This window comes from Sebastes umbrosus, chromosome 19, assembly GCF_015220745.1.
Source record: "Sebastes umbrosus isolate fSebUmb1 chromosome 19, fSebUmb1.pri, whole genome shotgun sequence".
NCBI classification, from domain to species: domain Eukaryota; kingdom Metazoa; phylum Chordata; class Actinopteri; order Perciformes; family Sebastidae; genus Sebastes; species Sebastes umbrosus.
In genome coordinates, this window is record NC_051287.1 from 5,601,766 (window position 1) to 5,619,089 (window position 17,324).

The 17,324-nt window shown below is 38.7% G+C and overlaps 1 protein-coding gene and 1 long non-coding RNA gene across 3 annotated transcripts; both read left to right on the top strand.

Annotated features, from left to right (window-relative positions):
- Nucleotides 1-2,764: 2,764 nt before the first annotated feature.
- Nucleotides 2,765-17,263, top strand: zer1 (zyg-11 related, cell cycle regulator). Of its 2 annotated transcripts, XM_037752405.1 has the most exons (16): nt 2,765-3,125; nt 9,280-9,497; nt 9,612-9,762; nt 10,332-10,786; nt 11,702-11,875; nt 11,969-12,083; nt 12,206-12,352; nt 12,471-12,644; nt 12,772-12,987; nt 13,111-13,152; nt 13,362-13,481; nt 13,575-13,690; nt 13,960-14,148; nt 14,442-14,539; nt 14,841-14,943; nt 15,906-15,993. In XM_037752405.1, the coding sequence occupies exons 2-16, from the start codon at nt 9,331-9,333 to the stop codon at nt 15,991-15,993; spliced, it is 2,355 nt and encodes a 784-aa protein (XP_037608333.1). In that variant the 5' UTR covers nt 2,765-3,125; nt 9,280-9,330. The 2 variants fall into 2 exon arrangements, with proteins under 2 accessions (XP_037608333.1, XP_037608330.1); XM_037752402.1 differs by lacking the exon at nt 2,765-3,125 and having other exon boundaries at nt 9,331-9,497; nt 15,906-17,263.
- On the top strand, nt 3,132-17,324 carry LOC119478022. The gene is made up of 2 exons (XR_005204369.1): nt 3,132-3,475; nt 16,278-17,324. It is a non-coding gene; the product is annotated as an uncharacterized LOC119478022 (long non-coding RNA).

Below are 17,324 nucleotides of genomic sequence, written 5' to 3' on the forward strand. Positions count from 1 at the left end.
AACTGGCATGGCCATTTTCAAAGGGGTCCCTTGACCTCTGACCTCAAGAGATGTGAATGAAAATGGGTTCTATGGGTATCCAGATATGTCCACTTTATGATAATCACATGCAGTTATTTTCATGCAATATAAATGTTATTTTTTGCCTATTCTATAATGATGTATTTGAATATTTCTGCATACTGGGGTCCCTAAACAGTCTTGAATTACATAAATTGGGTATCACTGTAAAGCTGAGACTCTCGTGGATCCAATGAGCCCAACTGTATCCATGTGTGATGATGTTAGTCCAAATAGTAGCCATTTCATTGTAGTGAGACCAATTTTAGACCTGTGGCTACCTCTAGGATAATCACAGCCTCATGAAACTTTACAGCCACAAACTACAGACCTAGAGCATTCAGAGGATGGATGGCTTTCCTCAGTAGATTGACAATAAGGGGGTTTATGAGCAGTTTACACAACAGAAGTGCTCGCCATCTAATTGCCGAAAAACGCAATTCTTGCAGAAATCTCCAAATGTCAAAAGTTACTATTGTTACACCGCTAGGCAGCATTATGCTACTGTTTGGTGTGGTTGGTGGATCCTACCTAATAAGTGTGTTGTCTGTAGAAAGTGACATTCCTTCTGACAACCACTAGAGGGCAGAAAGGCTTTGAGTAGATTATGCAAGTAAGTATGATCAATGTATGAAGAAAAGACAAAAGGAAGGGATATGAGTGAGTTACTACCTGGATGTATGATGAGGCTGTGCATATTTAATTGATTGATCTTAATTAAGTTGTACTTAAGATCTTCAAGGCTGGTGCGATTTGTGTACAAGTGGAAATTTCAGCATGATGACGGCGCTTGATGAAAGCCCAGGAGGTTACCAAAAAGGCTGATCCCTTGGGGACCATGAATATTGATATCAAATTCCAATGAAATCTTGACAGTAGTTGTTGAGATATTTCGCACTGAGCCAAGTGTTAGTCACTCACTTTCCCCCCCTCGACAGCTGCAGTGCCACTGCAATGCCATGCTGGCTGAAAACACATAGTGATGAATACACATACCCTATGTGTGATATGACTGTCTGATGGTTTCTCTTATTGCAGTGCAGTAAGTGAGAGGTCTAGTACCATGTATGACCTGCACAGTAGTTGTTTCAATGTCTGTCTCCCTACCAAAGATACTAAAAATAAGTCTGTCTTTGTCTAAAGGTCATAACTAACTAACTAGATAAATAAATAAACAAAAAAGTTTGTTTCAATGAAACAAGTTTTTGCATTTGTTCCTGTGTATACAGTGACATGGCTAGATTAAGGGGGTCCCATGGGGCAAATTTGCTGTTGGGGCCCCTATTGACATGGCCCGAAACAGGGCCACAAGATCAGGTAATATTGCAGGACCTGCCTCAGTTATCATACCTCCTCCCAGTATCCTGCAGTGATGGAAGAAGTACTCAGATCCTTTACTCAAATAAAAGTATCAATACAACTAAAAATACAAGTCCTACATTCAAAATTTAAAAAAAAGTACAGAAGTATTATCAGTAAAAATGTTCTTAAAGGGGACATATCATGCTAATTTTCAGGTTCATGCTTGTATTTTGGGTTTCTACTCGAACATGTTTACATGCTTTAATGTTCAAAAAACACATTATTTTTCTCATATTGTTTATCTGAATATACCTATATTCACGCTCTGTCTGAAACGCTCCGTTTTAGCGCATTTCCACAGAATGGCAACGGAATTACGTTGCTAGGAAACAGCTTGGGTCCATGTTTACACCCTGTCAGCTGATGTCATTCACATACACAGCAACAAGAAAAAAAACAGGACACATTTAGTATGTTTACGTTTAAAACTGTGAAAATGTCTAAGTATTGTAGATTTGTGACATCACAAATGGACAGAAATCCTAACGGCTTGTTTCAAACGCACAGTTTCTGAATATGGGCTACGTGTATTTCTCCATGGATTGAGTGTTCTGATACTTTCACAGTATTTATATATCACTTAAACTTGCTTTATAATATAAAAGACATGAAAATCTCACTTTTTACAATATGAGACCTTTAAATGAAGGATTGGTAGAGCTGTTCAAATACATTTTTGTTATATTTGTTGAAATTCTCATTACATCCCAACAGCAATCAATAAATAATAATTACAAATAAATTAAATAATCTGACAAAAATAAAGAAAAAAATATGGTATGTGTGGCTGTCACAGGACTGTAATAAACCTGTCTGACCACGCGACCCTAGTGTAGTTCGTTGATAGCCTATAACGTTAACCTTTTACTTCTGGTGATTGCATTCACAGTTAAAAAAAATCTGAAAAGTTGTGTTAATTCATGGAGATCATCTTGCTGAACAAAACGTGTAAATATCAATTCATCACAGCAACAGGATTACACCTACATCCATGGATTACACCTTCAACCTAAGCATTTTAGGATTTTATTGGTTTGAATGATTGTATAAATGTATGTGGTTGTCTCCTATGTACACTATGTTGTTGTTTTTTATAGGTGTGTGCTTTTGTATGTTTTTAATGAGCACTGCACCGAAACTGTGGGTTGACATGGCAATAACAGTATTGAATTGAATTGAATTTTCAACCTACCAGAGGCAGCAATGTGCCTCAAAGCATCTAGACTGCTGGAAAGCAGAAGCAGAAGAAGAACAAGAAGGAGAAGAAGAAGGAGGAGGAGGACCAGAAGGGTCGTGTCTAGAAGGTAACCCGCGAATTGCGAAAACTTGCAAAAACTCTCGCGAGACTACGACCCGACGAGCTATCCTTTAATAGTTAAGGTTAAGTCAGTGCTTAACCTTAACTATTTAAGGTTAATTCCTAACTTTAACTATTATAGGTTAATTAATAACCTTAACTATTGGAGCTCAACGCCTAACCGTCACCTTAATCTCGCGAGAGTTTCCCAAATTGAGGGTTACCTTCTAGGAAACAGGAGGAAAGAGATGGGAAAAAAGGAGGAGGAGGAGAAGAAGAAGTAGGAGGAGGAGGAGTCTGTTTGTTGACATCAGGACGAAAGCGAAAATCAGATGAGTGAAGACTGATGATAATAACTCCTTTTTCTGCGCCGTCATCAGGACATAAAGCCTTGGCGAAAGCTGAGGTAAAGTAACTCAAACACAGCTGACTGACTGTTTGTAGCTGTTAGCTCTTAGCTTAGCATAGCTAGCCCCTCCACTAGCTGTATGCTAACTAGCATCATAGCAGGGAAAGTCACCGTTAGCAACAAGCTAACTCAGACGCACTAGGTGACTATGTAAGTTGAGGCTTAATTTAGAATAACAAGTGGTGTCTTTTGGTATGTTGGCTTGTTGTGAGTGAGTAGTTGTTATCTGAGTGTCAGTACTTAGCTAGAGTTAGTGTTATTAAAGTAAAACACAGTGTTAGCTATGAAGCTAGCTAAGTTAACTATTCTGCCGTGTCTCCCAGGATGCATTGCTCTGTGTGTGTGTGGTTAACTAGAGACTACAGAGCAAAGGTTACTAAGCTTCATCTTATATGAGCAGGAGTCATTCAGCTTAATATAAATAAGATAAGATTAGAAGTTGTTGCAAAGAAGACAACATTAGTTGCTTACAGGCTAACTTACCTAAGCATGAAAAGGTCTGCAGTGCCTGCAAAGAGGTGGTTTAAAAATGTAAATATGGGCTCAGGTTCTTATGGCAGTGAGCCTTTTTGACAGTAAAATGCCTACTAGCTAATTTAGTACACGAAAAATACAGTATAACATAAGTTAACTGTAATATCTTGTCAATGTTGAATTGATGTTTCAAGATTAGTCTGAAATTAACCTTTTCTCTCACCTGCCACTGTGGCAAGTCACTGAACATTTCTACCAGCCACTCAATGTTTTTTGTGGGTCTGCCACTTCTGAAATCTAGGTTTTAAAATTGTAAACACTGAGTCAGTGGTACCAGACCTTAGAATTATGGAATATATCATGTAACTTTGGATTCATTGCTGTGTGGTGGTCAACTGACAAACTGGTAGCACCAACAGAGCAAAGGTTACTAAGTTTCATCTTATATGCAGGAGTCATTCAGCTTAATATAAATAAGATAAGATTAGAAGTTGTTGCAAAGTAGACAACATTAGTTGCTTACAGGCTAACTTACCTAAGCATGAAAAGGTCAGCAGTGCCTGCAAAGAGGTGGTTTAAAAATGTAAATATGGGCTCAGGTTCTTATGGCAGTGAGCCTTTTTGACAGTAAAATGCCTACTAGCTAATTTAGTACACGAAAAATACAGTAGAACATTAGTTAACTGTAATATCTTGTCAATGTTGGATTGATGTTTCAAGATTAGTCTGAAATGAACCTTTTCTCTCACCTGCCACTGTGGCAGGTCACTGAACATTTCTACCAGCCACTCAATGTTTTTTTGTGGGTCTGCCACTTCTGAAATCTAGGTTATAAAATTGTAAACACTGAGTCAGTGGTACCAGACCTTAGAATTATGGAATATAACTTTGGATTCATTGCTGTGTGGTGGTCAACAGACAAACTGGTAGCACCAACAGAGCAAAGGTTACTAAGCTTCATCTTATATGAGCAGGAGTCATTCAGCTTAATATAAATAAGATAAGATAAGTTGTTGCAAAGTAGCCCTACATTAGTTGCTTACAGTAACCAATAGCTACGGCTAACTTTCCTAAGCATGAAAAGGTCTGCAGTGCCTGCAAAGAGGTGGTTTAAAAATGTAAATATGGGCTCAGGTTCTTATGGCAGTGAGCCTTTTTGACAGTAAAATGCCTACAAGCTAATTTAGTACACGAAAAATACAGTATAACATAAGTTAACTGTAATATCTTGTCAATGTTGAATTGATGTTTCAAGATTAGTCTGAAATTAACCTTTTCTCTCACCTGCCACTGTGGCAGGTCACTGAACATTTATACCAGCCACTCAATGTTTTTTTGTGGGTCTGCCACTTCTGAAATCTAGGTTTTAAAATTGTAAACACTGAGTCAGTGGTACCAGACCTTAGAATTATGGAATATATCATGTAACTTTGGATTCATTGCTGTGTGGTGGTCAACTGACAAACTGGTAGCACCAACAGAGCAAAGGTTACTAAGTTTCATCTTATATGCAGGAGTCATTCAGCTTAATATAAATAAGATAAGATTAGAAGTTGTTGCAAAGTAGACAACATTAGTTGCTTACAGGCTAACTTACCTAAGCATGAAAAGGTCTGCAGTGCCTGCAAAGAGGTGGTTTAAAAATGTAAATATGGGCTCAGGTTCTTATGGCAGTGAGCCTTTTTGACAGTGAAATGCCTACTAGCTAATTTAGTACACGAAAAATACAGTAGAACATAAGTTAACTGTAATATCTTGTCAATGTTGAATTGATGTTTCAAGATTAGTCTGAAATGAACCTTTTCTCTCACCTGCCACTGTGGCAGGTCACTGAACATTTCTACCAGCCACTCAATGTTTTTTGTGGGTCTGCCACTTCTGAAATCTAGGTTATAAAATTGTAAACACTGAGTCAGTGGTACCAGACCTTAGAATTATGGAATATAACTTTGGATTCATTGCTGTGTGGTGGTCAACAGACAAACTGGTAGCACCAACAGAGCAAAGGTTACTAAGCTTCATCTTATATGAGCAGGAGTCATTCAGGTTAATATAAATAAGATAAGATAAGAAGTTGTTGCAAAGTAGCCCTACATTAGTTGCTTACAGTAACCAATAGCTACGGCTAACTTTCCTAAGCATGAAAAGGTCTGCAGTGCCTGCAAAGAGGTGGTTTAAAAATGTAAATATGGGCTCAGGTTCTTATGGCAGTGAGCCTTTTTGACAGTAAAATGCCTACAAGCTAATTTAGTACACGAAAAATACAGTATAACATAAGTTAACTGTAATATCTTGTCAATGTTGAATTGATGTTTCAAGATTAGTCTGAAATTAACCTTTTCTCTCACCTGCCACTGTGGCAAGTCACTGAACATTTCTACCAGCCACTCAATGTTTTTTGTGGGTCTGCCACTTCTGAAATCTAGGTTTTAAAATTGTAAACACTGAGTCAGTGGTACCAGACCTTAGAATTATGGAATATATCATGTAACTTTGGATTCATTGCTGTGTGGTGGTCAACTGACAAACTGGTAGCACCAACAGAGCAAAGGTTACTAAGTTTCATCTTATATGCAGGAGTCATTCAGCTTAATATAAATAAGATAAGATTAGAAGTTGTTGCAAAGTAGACAACATTAGTTGCTTACAGGCTAACTTACCTAAGCATGAAAAGGTCAGCAGTGCCTGCAAAGAGGTGGTTTAAAAATGTAAATATGGGCTCAGGTTCTTATGGCAGTGAGCCTTTTTGACAGTAAAATGCCTACTAGCTAATTTAGTACACGAAAAATACAGTAGAACATTAGTTAACTGTAATATCTTGTCAATGTTGAATTGATGTTTCAAGATTAGTCTGAAATTAAGCTTTTCTCTCACCTGCCACTGTGGCAAGTCACTGAACATTTCTACCAGCCACTCAATGTTTTTTGTGGGTCTGCCACTTCTGAAATCTAGGTTTTAAAATTGTAAACACTGAGTCAGTGGTACCAGACCTTAGAATTATGGAATATATCATGTAACTTTGGATTCATTGCTGTGTGGTGGTCAACTGACAAACTGGTAGCACCAACAGAGCAAAGGTTACTAAGTTTCATCTTATATGCAGGAGTCATTCAGCTTAATATAAATAAGATAAGATTAGAAGTTGTTGCAAAGTAGACAACATTAGTTGCTTACAGGCTAACTTACCTAAGCATGAAAAGGTCTGCAGTGCCTGCAAAGAGGTGGTTTAAAAATGTAAATATGGGCTCAGGTTCTTATGGCAGTGAGCCTTTTTGACAGTAAAATGCCTACTAGCTAATTTAGTACACGAAAAATACAGTATAACATAAGTTAACTGTAATATCTTGTCAATGTTGAATTGATGTTTCAAGATTAGTCTGAAATGAACCTTTTCTCTCACCTGCCACTGTGGCAGGTCACTGAACATTTCTACCAGCCACTCAATGTTTTTTGTGGGTCTGCCACTTCTGAAATCTAGGTTTTAAAATTGTAAACACTGAGTCAGTGGTACCAGACCTTAAAATTATGGAATATATCATGTAACTTTGGATTCATTGCTGTGTGGTGGTCAACTGACAAACTGGTAGCACCAACATAGCAAAGGTTACTAAGCTTCATCGTATAATAGCAGGAGTCATTCAGCTTAATATAAATAAGATAAGATAAGAAGTTGTTGCAAAGTAGCCCTACATTAGTTGCTTACAGTAACCAATAGCTACGGCTGACTTTCCTAAGCATGAAAAGGTCTGCATTGCCTGCAAAGAGGTGGTTTAAAAATTTAAATATGGGCTCAGGTTCTTATAGCAGTTAACCCATACCCCACACCTCACCTCCATACCATTATTGACACACAGTACACCTGAACTGAATGGACTGTAATTCTGTGCAATATGCTGCCTTCCACTGTGTAATTCTCTGAAATATATTAATTATTTTTTTTCAAAAATATTTTTATGAGAGCTACAAGTTCTTTTAAAATGGTCATGGAGCATATACTGTATATTTGTATTCTGGGGGTATTGTTTCTATGCAGAGGGTAGTTTAGTTCATTTATTGACTACACTGAGGGCGTTTTATATTTTAATAATTTATGTATTTATTGTGTTGAGTTGAATGTGCTACTTATTTTGTACTGTAATTACCTTGTGCCTTTTCTACCTTTTTTCTTTTCTTAAAGCTGACTCGGTGTAAGCTGCTCAGAATTCCATTGTACTTAGGTGCAAATGGCAAATAAAACTTTTGAATCTTGAAGCCGTTTTGACAGTTACATGCCTATTAGTTAATTTATTACACGGAAAATACAGTTAGAGTTTGTGGAACATAAGTTAACTGTAATATCTTGTCAATGTTGAATTGATGTTTCGAGATGACTTTGGATTTTATTATTTTACTTGCAAAGTCTGTTACTCAGTGTACAGTAAGAACATTTTACATAAGAAATTTAACATTTTATAGGTCTGTAAATTAGGTGATAATTAGCAATGAACCTATTTTAAATTTCTTTGGAATTACTGCCAAATTACCCCAATATTTACCTCAAAATGTATCGCTTAATATAAATATGATAAGATAAGAAACAAGTTGTTGCAAAGTAGCCAACATTAGTTGTTTACAGTAACCAATCACCACGGCTAACTTTCCTAAGCATGAAAAGGTCTGCAATGCCTGCAAAGAGGTGGTTTAAAAAATGTAAATATGGGCTCAGGTTCTTATGGCAATAAGCCTTTTTGACAGTAATATGCCTATTCGTTAATTTCGTACATGGAAAATACAGTAAGAGTTTGTAGAACACAAGTTAACTGTAATATCTTGTCAATGTTGAATTGATGTTTCGAGATGACTTTGGATTCAATGTCATTATTTTACTTGCTAAGTCTGTTACTCAGTGTATAACCCTCATAGAAATCTGTTTATTGTTTTGTTTGTCACATGATCCTGTTTAAAAGGGCACCACACAGAACATTTTTACATAAGAAAAACAGGTAACAATTCATTTTACAGGTCTGTAAATTAGGTGATAATTAGCAATTAACCTATTTGAAAATTCTTTGGAATCTCTGCCAAATTACCCCAATATTTACCTCAAAAAAATTGTCAAAAATTACTTTATTATAAGCATTATTTAATAATTATATTCCACAATTTCCTAATAGCTGGTAATTTATCTTATACATTCCCAAGAAAAGAATACAAAGTTAATTGATATGCTTTATTTCCATGTCTGCTGATAAATAGATACAATTTTGCAAATAACTTATTTTAAATTTCTTTTAAAAAAAACTCCCTGAATCATGACATTAGCTACCAGGTTACATTTGTGTAGACAATAAGTCACACAATGGTGAGATTTGTGCCTGATCAGAAGTGTCTTCTATTAGTTTTGGTTTTCCACCTCCGATGAAGAGCAGCGCACAGTCGCTTCTCAAGCCTAAGGTCCGTATTTTAACAATTATATGCTATTTCAGCATATAATTATTGAATAATGTTTATAATAAAGTAATTTTCGATAAATTTTAAGGTAAATATTGGGGTAATTTGGCAGTAATTCCAAAGAAATTTCAAATAGGTTACTTGCTAATTATCACCTAATTACCATGAAATTTGCAGACCTGTAAAATGAGACGTTACCGGAAATTTCTCCTAACCCTTTCCTTTTATTCAATGAATGCCTCCTCAGGTCCCCTGCACTGCCCTGTCTTTGATCTGAGCTGCAGAAGAAGAGGCAAACATGGCAGCCAAAGCAGGAGACAACCCTGACAGCCTCATGACTCTGGCAACGATCTTCTGCCTGAGGAACCTTAGGAAGACCATGTGCTACCAGGGACTCAGGAACAAGCTCTGTCTGCGCTCGGACATCTTCCTTCCCAGCGAAATCTGCGACAAGCTCGTCAACACGTACATAACATATACCATATACAATTGATGTTTACATAATTTTATTTTATCAAAATGCCCCATGTTTGTTATAATATTACAGATTCCATGTTGTTGTATTTTTTGTTTAAACAGATACATGGAGTTGGTCCACACAGACAGTAACTTTGAACCAGAGGAGAGCTTCTTCCAACTATTCTCAGACCCTCGAAGCACCAGACTGACCAGGGTACAGCTGAGAGAAGACTGTGTACGTGACAGAGATCTGGAGGCCATTAAAAAACAGGTGGGATGTCAGAACTTAGTTAGTTTTTCAGAATAAGCTCATTACATCTTTCATTTTCCAGTTCTCTAGTGTCTCTAGACATTTACTTTTTAAAGGAAATATTATCGTTTTTTGTACAACATCTAACCTCGTCTAATTTTATAGTTTTCATTCCCATCAGTTATAATAGTATAATACAAATTTTTTTTGTAAAATAATTAGTGTTTTTGCTAGCTCTCAACAGCATTGATCTGTTATCTAAACAGACGTTGTTTTAATTTTAGCTACACTAACTTGGCTCAAAGGTAACGTTTAGTAACGTTAACGCTACAACAAAGTTATTAATATTACCGTACCGTAACATTTAACCGCTAAGTAGCTGATTCCACTACAATCGAGTAAAGTACACAACATGTTTACGACAAGGAGAAGTGCTCGTCCTAAATCCCATTTCTTAATATTTCCAAGTCAAATCCAGTAAGCCACATCTAATCCAAAATTAGGTCATTTACTGACCTAAGTATGTACAATTTTTAAATTTCAAAAGGATTCACTGATTCAGTAATGTTTTACTTTGTGTGTTCTGCCAGGACCTGATTGAGCTCCACCTCACCTACTGCAACAGTCTGTCATCCCGTAGCTTGAAAACACTCACCTGCTTCCGTGAGACCTTGGTGTCTCTTTGTCTCTTCGGCTGCAGTCACATATTCTACAGGAAGGGCGGCGCCCCACTCGCCTGCAACGAGGACACCGAAGACGAGGAGGAGGAGAGCCCTGCTTCCAGGCAGGCATTAGAGACGGACTTTAACTTCCAGGGGTTCAACCGCCTCAGGTTGCTCAACTTAGGCGGCCTGCCTGACGAGGTGGATGCTGAGAGCCTGCTCAAACCCCTGAAGTCACTCACCTCACTAGATCTGTCTAATGTACAATTGCTGGGGACAGCTTTTCTCACCCAGTGGAAAGACAGACTGGCATCTCTTGTTCTCTACAATGTGGACCTGTCAGAGGAGTTGGTCAGTACAGTGGTGGAGATCACTAATCTCAGGTAAAGTGGGAGGGGGCTTTTATGTACAAGTTCTTATTGTGCTCTTAACACACCCTGGTATGCAGTCTTGTATATATTTGCCAGTTGATCATGCCTGCTTCATACTGTGTATATATAAGTGATCAAATACGACACACATTTTACTGACGTGCTGGTGGTGGTAGAAAACATCATTTGAACTTGTGTAGCAAGTGTGTAGCTTTCTATTTGACATATTATGGGAATATACTCTTCCCTGTTTTTTGCATTATTGTAAGAATTAGATACAACTACATGAGGTTCGAGTCAGTTAATTTTTAGCAGCTATGGTCGATATGTGTAGAAAAATGTATGAAATGACAATGTGACAGGTGTCTCTGGTAGTGATGAACCTACAGAGAATTATCACCTGAATCAGCAGCTCCCCTCGGCTTTACGGAGCTTTACAGTGAGTTTCAGCTCATTGTTTAGCTGTCTGGACTGTGTTGGTTCACTCTGCTCTCATAGTGTCACTTTTGGCCGCAGCATGCAGCCTTTTTTTCCCACTAGCTGCTCAGCAGCAAACAGCACACAGACCCAATTAGACACTAGCTGGTGAACATAGTGGTGCATCTTTGTCAGGTTAGTCATTTCAGTGGTGTACAAAGGGAATGCAGAGAAATGTGTACCCATGTACATGCATCTAATCTATTTACATCATCCTTAAATGACTATGGATGGAGATATATGGAAATATTTTCATCTGTAAAATCTCACCCACCACTTTTTCATTTTTATTGATATACAACTTTGAATCATAGTGGATTAAAGGATAGTTTGGATATTTTCAAGTCTAATATTTTGCTTCCATTGCATAGATAATATCAAAACCATTAATATTAATGTCCCAAATCATTTGAAAAGAACGTGTCATTGATAAAACTCTGTTTTCTTCAGGCATCTTGACATCTCGCGGGAAAGCAGGCGGACTTCTAAGTTTAAGATGACCAGGAAAATCCTGACGGCCATCGTGCAGCGTCTGGTCAACCTGGTGTCACTGGACATCTCAGGTCACATTATGCTAGACAACTGCACAGTTCCACACTTTGAAGAAGCTATGGGCCGGCCAAGGTGGGTAACAACTCTAGAGAGTACATTGCAAATACATTTTATTTTCAGATCAACAATGAACTTGTGAACAAGCCAGGGTTTTCTCTCTTTCAGCATCGAGCCGTGCAAGAGCAGCATCTATCCTTTCCAGGAGCTGAAGAGGCCGCTGCAGTTTCTGGGCTTGTATGACACCACCCTCTGTAATGTGACACACATCCCTGCTTATAAGGTACTGTTATCTAAAGGGCTGGACATATATTACAGTTTATGGCTGGTCTATTGTGGTGGGTCTCAGGGGGTTAACAGGTTTTGTTTTGTGGGTTACATCTGTGTGTTGCTGGCCTTTTTCAGGTGACTGGATCAAAAAATGAAGACCAGGTTCTGAACGCCATTGAGGCTTACACAGAGTTTCGCCCTGAGCTGGCCCACAGAGCCATCAATCAGCTGTTTGACATCGCCAGGATACAACACTGCAGCCAACTGCTCCGAGCTTTGCAAGTATGATACGTTTAAGTTGGGTTGTTCTTTCAAGGAGGTGACACCAGTGGCTTCCAATTAAATCTTTGTGCCTCTGCCACTCTCTCATACCTCTCCTTTAATCTTTCTGTCCTTTCAGCTCGTCATAGCAGCATTGAAATGCCATAAATATGATAAGAGCATCCAGGTGACGGGCAGTGCTGCCCTGTTCTACCTGACCAACACAGAGTACCGCAGTGACCAGAGTGTGCGGTTGCGCAGAGAGGTCATTCAAGTGGTGCTAAATGGAATGGAGCAGTACCAGGAGGTCACCGTAAGTCTACTCTTTAAAAACAAAATTAAAGAAAAATGAATTGCTGCTGCTGTTACTCTTGAGACTTATAGAGTTTTCAGTTTGAGTCTTAAACCTTCCTGTCTCTCCCACTGTTTCCCCCCACCAGGTTCAGAGGAACTGCTGCTTGACCCTGTGTAACTTCAGTATCCCAGAGGAGCTGGAGTTCCAGTACAGTCGGGTCAACCAGCTGCTGCTGAAAATCCTGGAGCCGGCCAGGCAGGATGAGTCCATCCAGAGAATTGCTGTGCATCTCTGCAATGCTTTGGTCTGTCAGGTGGACAATCATCACAAGGAAGCTGTAGGAAAGATGGGATTTGTCAAGGTAACATCAAGATGAGCTTTAGTCTTATTCTAACTATTCCATATTCCTTACACATGTCCATAAAAGATAGGACATACATGGTCACAGTTTTATTTTTTCTTGACTCTTTTTCATCCTTCACAGACGATGTTGAATCTAATCCAGAAGAAGCTACAGGACAGAATGGTGAGTCTCAGTTTTACTCCTCCGGATCTTTTGAACTTGATATTCTGTTGCTTTATAGACACAAGCCTGACTCAATAGACTCTATACAACCAATAACCCTGTCGGGCTTCCCTTACTATCCCTTCCCTTATCCCTTACTTGTCTATCTGTTACGATCAAATGTAGGGGAGGGGATTCTTGCTAAAAAGGTTGTGTTTGTTTCCCCTCAGTGTGACCAGGTGATGGAATTTTCCTGGAGCGCTCTGTGGAACATCACCGATGAGACGCCCGACAACTGTCAGATGTTCCTCAACTGTCGGGGCATGAGTCTCTTTCTGGAGTGTCTACAGGTGGGTGGTGTGTAAATAGTGTACAGTTGCATGATATTTCCACTGTGTAATAATAACATACCACTCCTCATTGTTGTATGATCTTAACTCCAGGAGTTTCCAGACAAGCAGGAGCTTCACCGCAACATGTTGGGGCTTCTGGGAAATGTTGCAGAGGTCAAAGCACTGAGGCCACAGCTGCTCACCCCACAGTTCATCACTGTATTCAGGTATGTGGAGAGTAAAGTAACTCTCGAATGATTCTGCATCTTACCATATCATTGGAGCATCCACACAGCCACACCACAGCCTCACCAACACCCATATTAACGCCGTACTTTACTGAATGAACCAAAAAGTGAAGATACAGATTAACACAACTGAATGTTTGTAGTCCAAATTAAAATTTTTGTCCTCGGTTTATTATTTCATGCAGACTTCTCATCAGATATTGTTGTTTTTTATCTGTTCCCTCCTCACTGTTTTGATGCTGTGACAGTAACCTGCTGGACAGTAAGGCAGATGGGATCGAGGTGTCGTACAATGCATGCGGTGTGCTTTCACACATCATGTTTGATGGGCCGGATGTTTGGTCGATGGAAGAGCCGCGAAGAGACACGGTGATGGACAAGATGTGGGACGCCATCCAGAGCTGGGACGTAAGCTCACGCCGCAACATCAACTACAGGTAAATATCTCCTTATTAATTTATCAGCCATCTTTTAATTTATTTAATTTATATTATATTTTATTATGAAATGTTTGCTATTTATTTTTTGATTTTTTGTTAATATTTTTATAATTATTATCCTTATACTTTGTATGCTCTCTCATGTGGAGAGTTGTGTTTTGCAAGTTTCAATTGTTAAAATAAAAACAGTGTTAAAAAGCTGAAAGTTGAAGCTGTGGTCTAGCTGTCCAGCACAGCTGTCAGTGGCTTTTCCTCCTTTTTGAATTTTTAAATTGACTTTGGTCTCTCAGGTCATTCGAGCCCATCCTGCGACTGCTGCCCCAGTGCATCTCCCCTGTCAGTCAGCACTGGGCCACATGGGCTCTCTTCAACCTGGTGTCAGTTTACCGTGAGTATCTGCTGCTCTGGAGGCTTTCAAACCAGACTTAACATTTAGCCTTCACATTGTCAGAGGTGTTCTGAACAATCAGCATGAAGAATGGTACACTTGTGTTTCACTTACAGCTAGCTTATAATACACATGTTCTAGCTAATAGATCAGAATAATATACTGGTACATAGTCCTGTGCTGACTAAATTGTAATTTTCAAAATGGACTATTTAAAATATTACTTCCTCTTTTGCTGATGTGCCTAAATTGTCATAATTCTCACAATCTGTCTCTTTTTACATTTATTTTCGTTCTGCAGCGAGCAAGTATTGTCCCCTGCTGATAAAGGAAGGAGGAGTAAGTCTTCTAGAGAAAGTTCTCGAACTGGAAAGCTCACACCCAGAAACCAAGGACATGGCCAGGTAAGACTTACAGCTCTGTGTATAAGCTGTGCTTAAAAAGAATCCCTTTATGTACTCGTTAGTACTCTGCAGCTTCTCGGACGGTTTTCTATTAACCAAGATAATTTCTACAGCTGATGATTCAGTGACAGGCTGAGCAGCAGCCAGAAGAACTGGTTTTCCTTGTTTAACATTATTTTCTGTTGCACTAAGTAAAGAGAAAAATTTTAAGTTTTTGGCCCAATAATTTTGTATAAAAAAATATAGTTCACAAATATATTTCTGGTGCACACACAAATATTTCTTGTTTTAAATAAATATATAGAAATCCACAAATATATGTATTTAAAAGTATTTGCATTTTCATCAGAAACATGTTTGGATGTTGTTACATTTATATACAAACTGTTAAACCTGCATTGTCATGTGTGAACTTCACTGCATTTGTGTGTGGGTTTTTTGAGACGCCCCTGATGTCCACCTATTTTTCCAACAGGGAATTATCTGCAGCCAATCAGATGTCTCCCTCCCTATCAGCCAATCACACCCTCGTAAGGGCACGCTCATGTGATTGGCTGAAAAGGTGGGAGACATCTGATTGGCTGCAGATGATTCCCTGTTGGAAAAATAGGTGGATGTCAGGGGAGTCTAAAAAAAACCCACACATGCAGTTCACACATGACTATGCAGGTTTAGCAGTTTGTGTACAAATGTAACAACATCCAAACATGTTTCTGATGAAAACTGCAAATACTTTTAAATGCATATATTTGTGGATTTCTATTACATTTATTTAAAACAAGAAATATTTGTGTGTGCATCAGAAATATATTTGTGAACTATATTTTTTTATATGTGGATTTTTTAAATGACATTTATATACAACGATAATTATTTTTGTGAAAATGTAAAGTTCATTATTCGAGACTGATCTGACTCCATACCGAAAGTTTAGCTAACTTGTACATTTTTTTTTTCCCCAGCAAAGTAATGGAGCAGTGTGAAACCTTCAAAGAAGACCCCATGGAAACGAATAGCGGACAGGAGGTAAACTATGGACAGAGAGGTTGACACACCACGGGATCCATGATTTCCAGCAAACTTCAGACAAACCAACCTAAGGCCTGTCATCACCACAAGGGTCAATTGTGTGCATTATTCTTATCATTCTTATTATTTTGTAGAGCAGAAATGTGTCTCTGACCCTCTTCACAGCAGTTTGGACAAAAAACCTTAATATATGACACATAGGACTTAAGACGTGGTGCATGGTGTTTTGTTGTGAGGGTGCTTACCTTTGCTACACATGAGCATCTCTTCTGTCGGGACGGGTTTGTGGGGGTGGGTTATCTCAGTGTGTGTGTGTGTGTGTGTGTGTGTGCGCGTGTGTGTGTGTGTTAAAGATTTAACAACAGAACAAAACAGTTGGAGTGATGCTTGGTCTCAGTGGAAGGAAACAGAACAGCCCTCCCCGGCTCACTGCTATTAACTGTGTAACATAGAACAAAAAGTGTAAAGGCCGTGTAGTTGTCCTGCACCGCCATCAGAGGTCTCAGCTCTCGCGCTGCTCTGAGCTGTTGACACGGTGAATTTAATATAGCCATTATGTGTGTAGGCTGCAGAGAAGCATCACACTGATGTTGACGGGAGGGGAAGTCTTCCCAGACTTTGTGGCACAATGATTTTCTTTGTTATATATGTAAATATTCTCTGTCTCATCCTTTTACTGTGTGTATGTTTTATAACTGTAAACACTCATGACTTTACTCTGTATTTAAATTTGTTTAAATTTTGACTGACATATGGTCAGTGCTAAGAAACTATATACAGAATACCCAATCATTCAAATGTAGTCTGGCAATCCTATTTACATTTAGTGGCTTCTGTTTTTTTAATTGTCTGGCATTTTAATCTGATTCTGTTAATTCTCTTTATTGGAAGCAGCAGTGAGAGAGGTCAAAACACACAAAGTAAATACACTTTATACAGCCAAAAGTATGAGGACACTATAGGCCCACTATGCACAAAGCCAGGTTCTTAAAGAAATGGTTTTCCCAGTTTGGTGTGGAAGAACTTGACCGGCCCTCCCATCCGATGGGATGAACTGGAACGCTGTTACTGTGTGCCAGACCTTATCACCCAACATCAGCGTTGGACCTCTATTATCTGAATGCGAGCAAATCATCTGGAGCCTGAAACCAGAAGAGTGGAGGCTGTTACAGCAGCAGTTTAGTGCCCGTGGTTTTGAATGAGCTGTTCAACCATCACATGTGGGTGCAATGTTCAAAGAGTACTGCATTTCACTCCTGTATATCATTGTAGGACTCACGATGGCCAGTTTAAAAAAAAAAAAAAGACCAAAATCGATGCAGCAGAACCAGAAATATCCTCTTTTTTTATTC

Bases quoted from the DNA above. Each gene is read 5' to 3' on its own strand.
- zer1 (XM_037752405.1), top strand. From the start codon at position 9,331: ATGGCAGCCAAAGCAGGAGACAACCCTGACAGCCTCATGACTCTGGCA. The intron at 13,153-13,361 runs GTGAGTCTCAGT...GTTTCCCCTCAG, and splicing joins AGAAGCTACAGGACAGAATG to TGTGACCAGGTGATGGAATT. The intron at 14,540-14,840 runs GTGAGTATCTGC...TTCGTTCTGCAG, and splicing joins CAACCTGGTGTCAGTTTACC to CGAGCAAGTATTGTCCCCTG.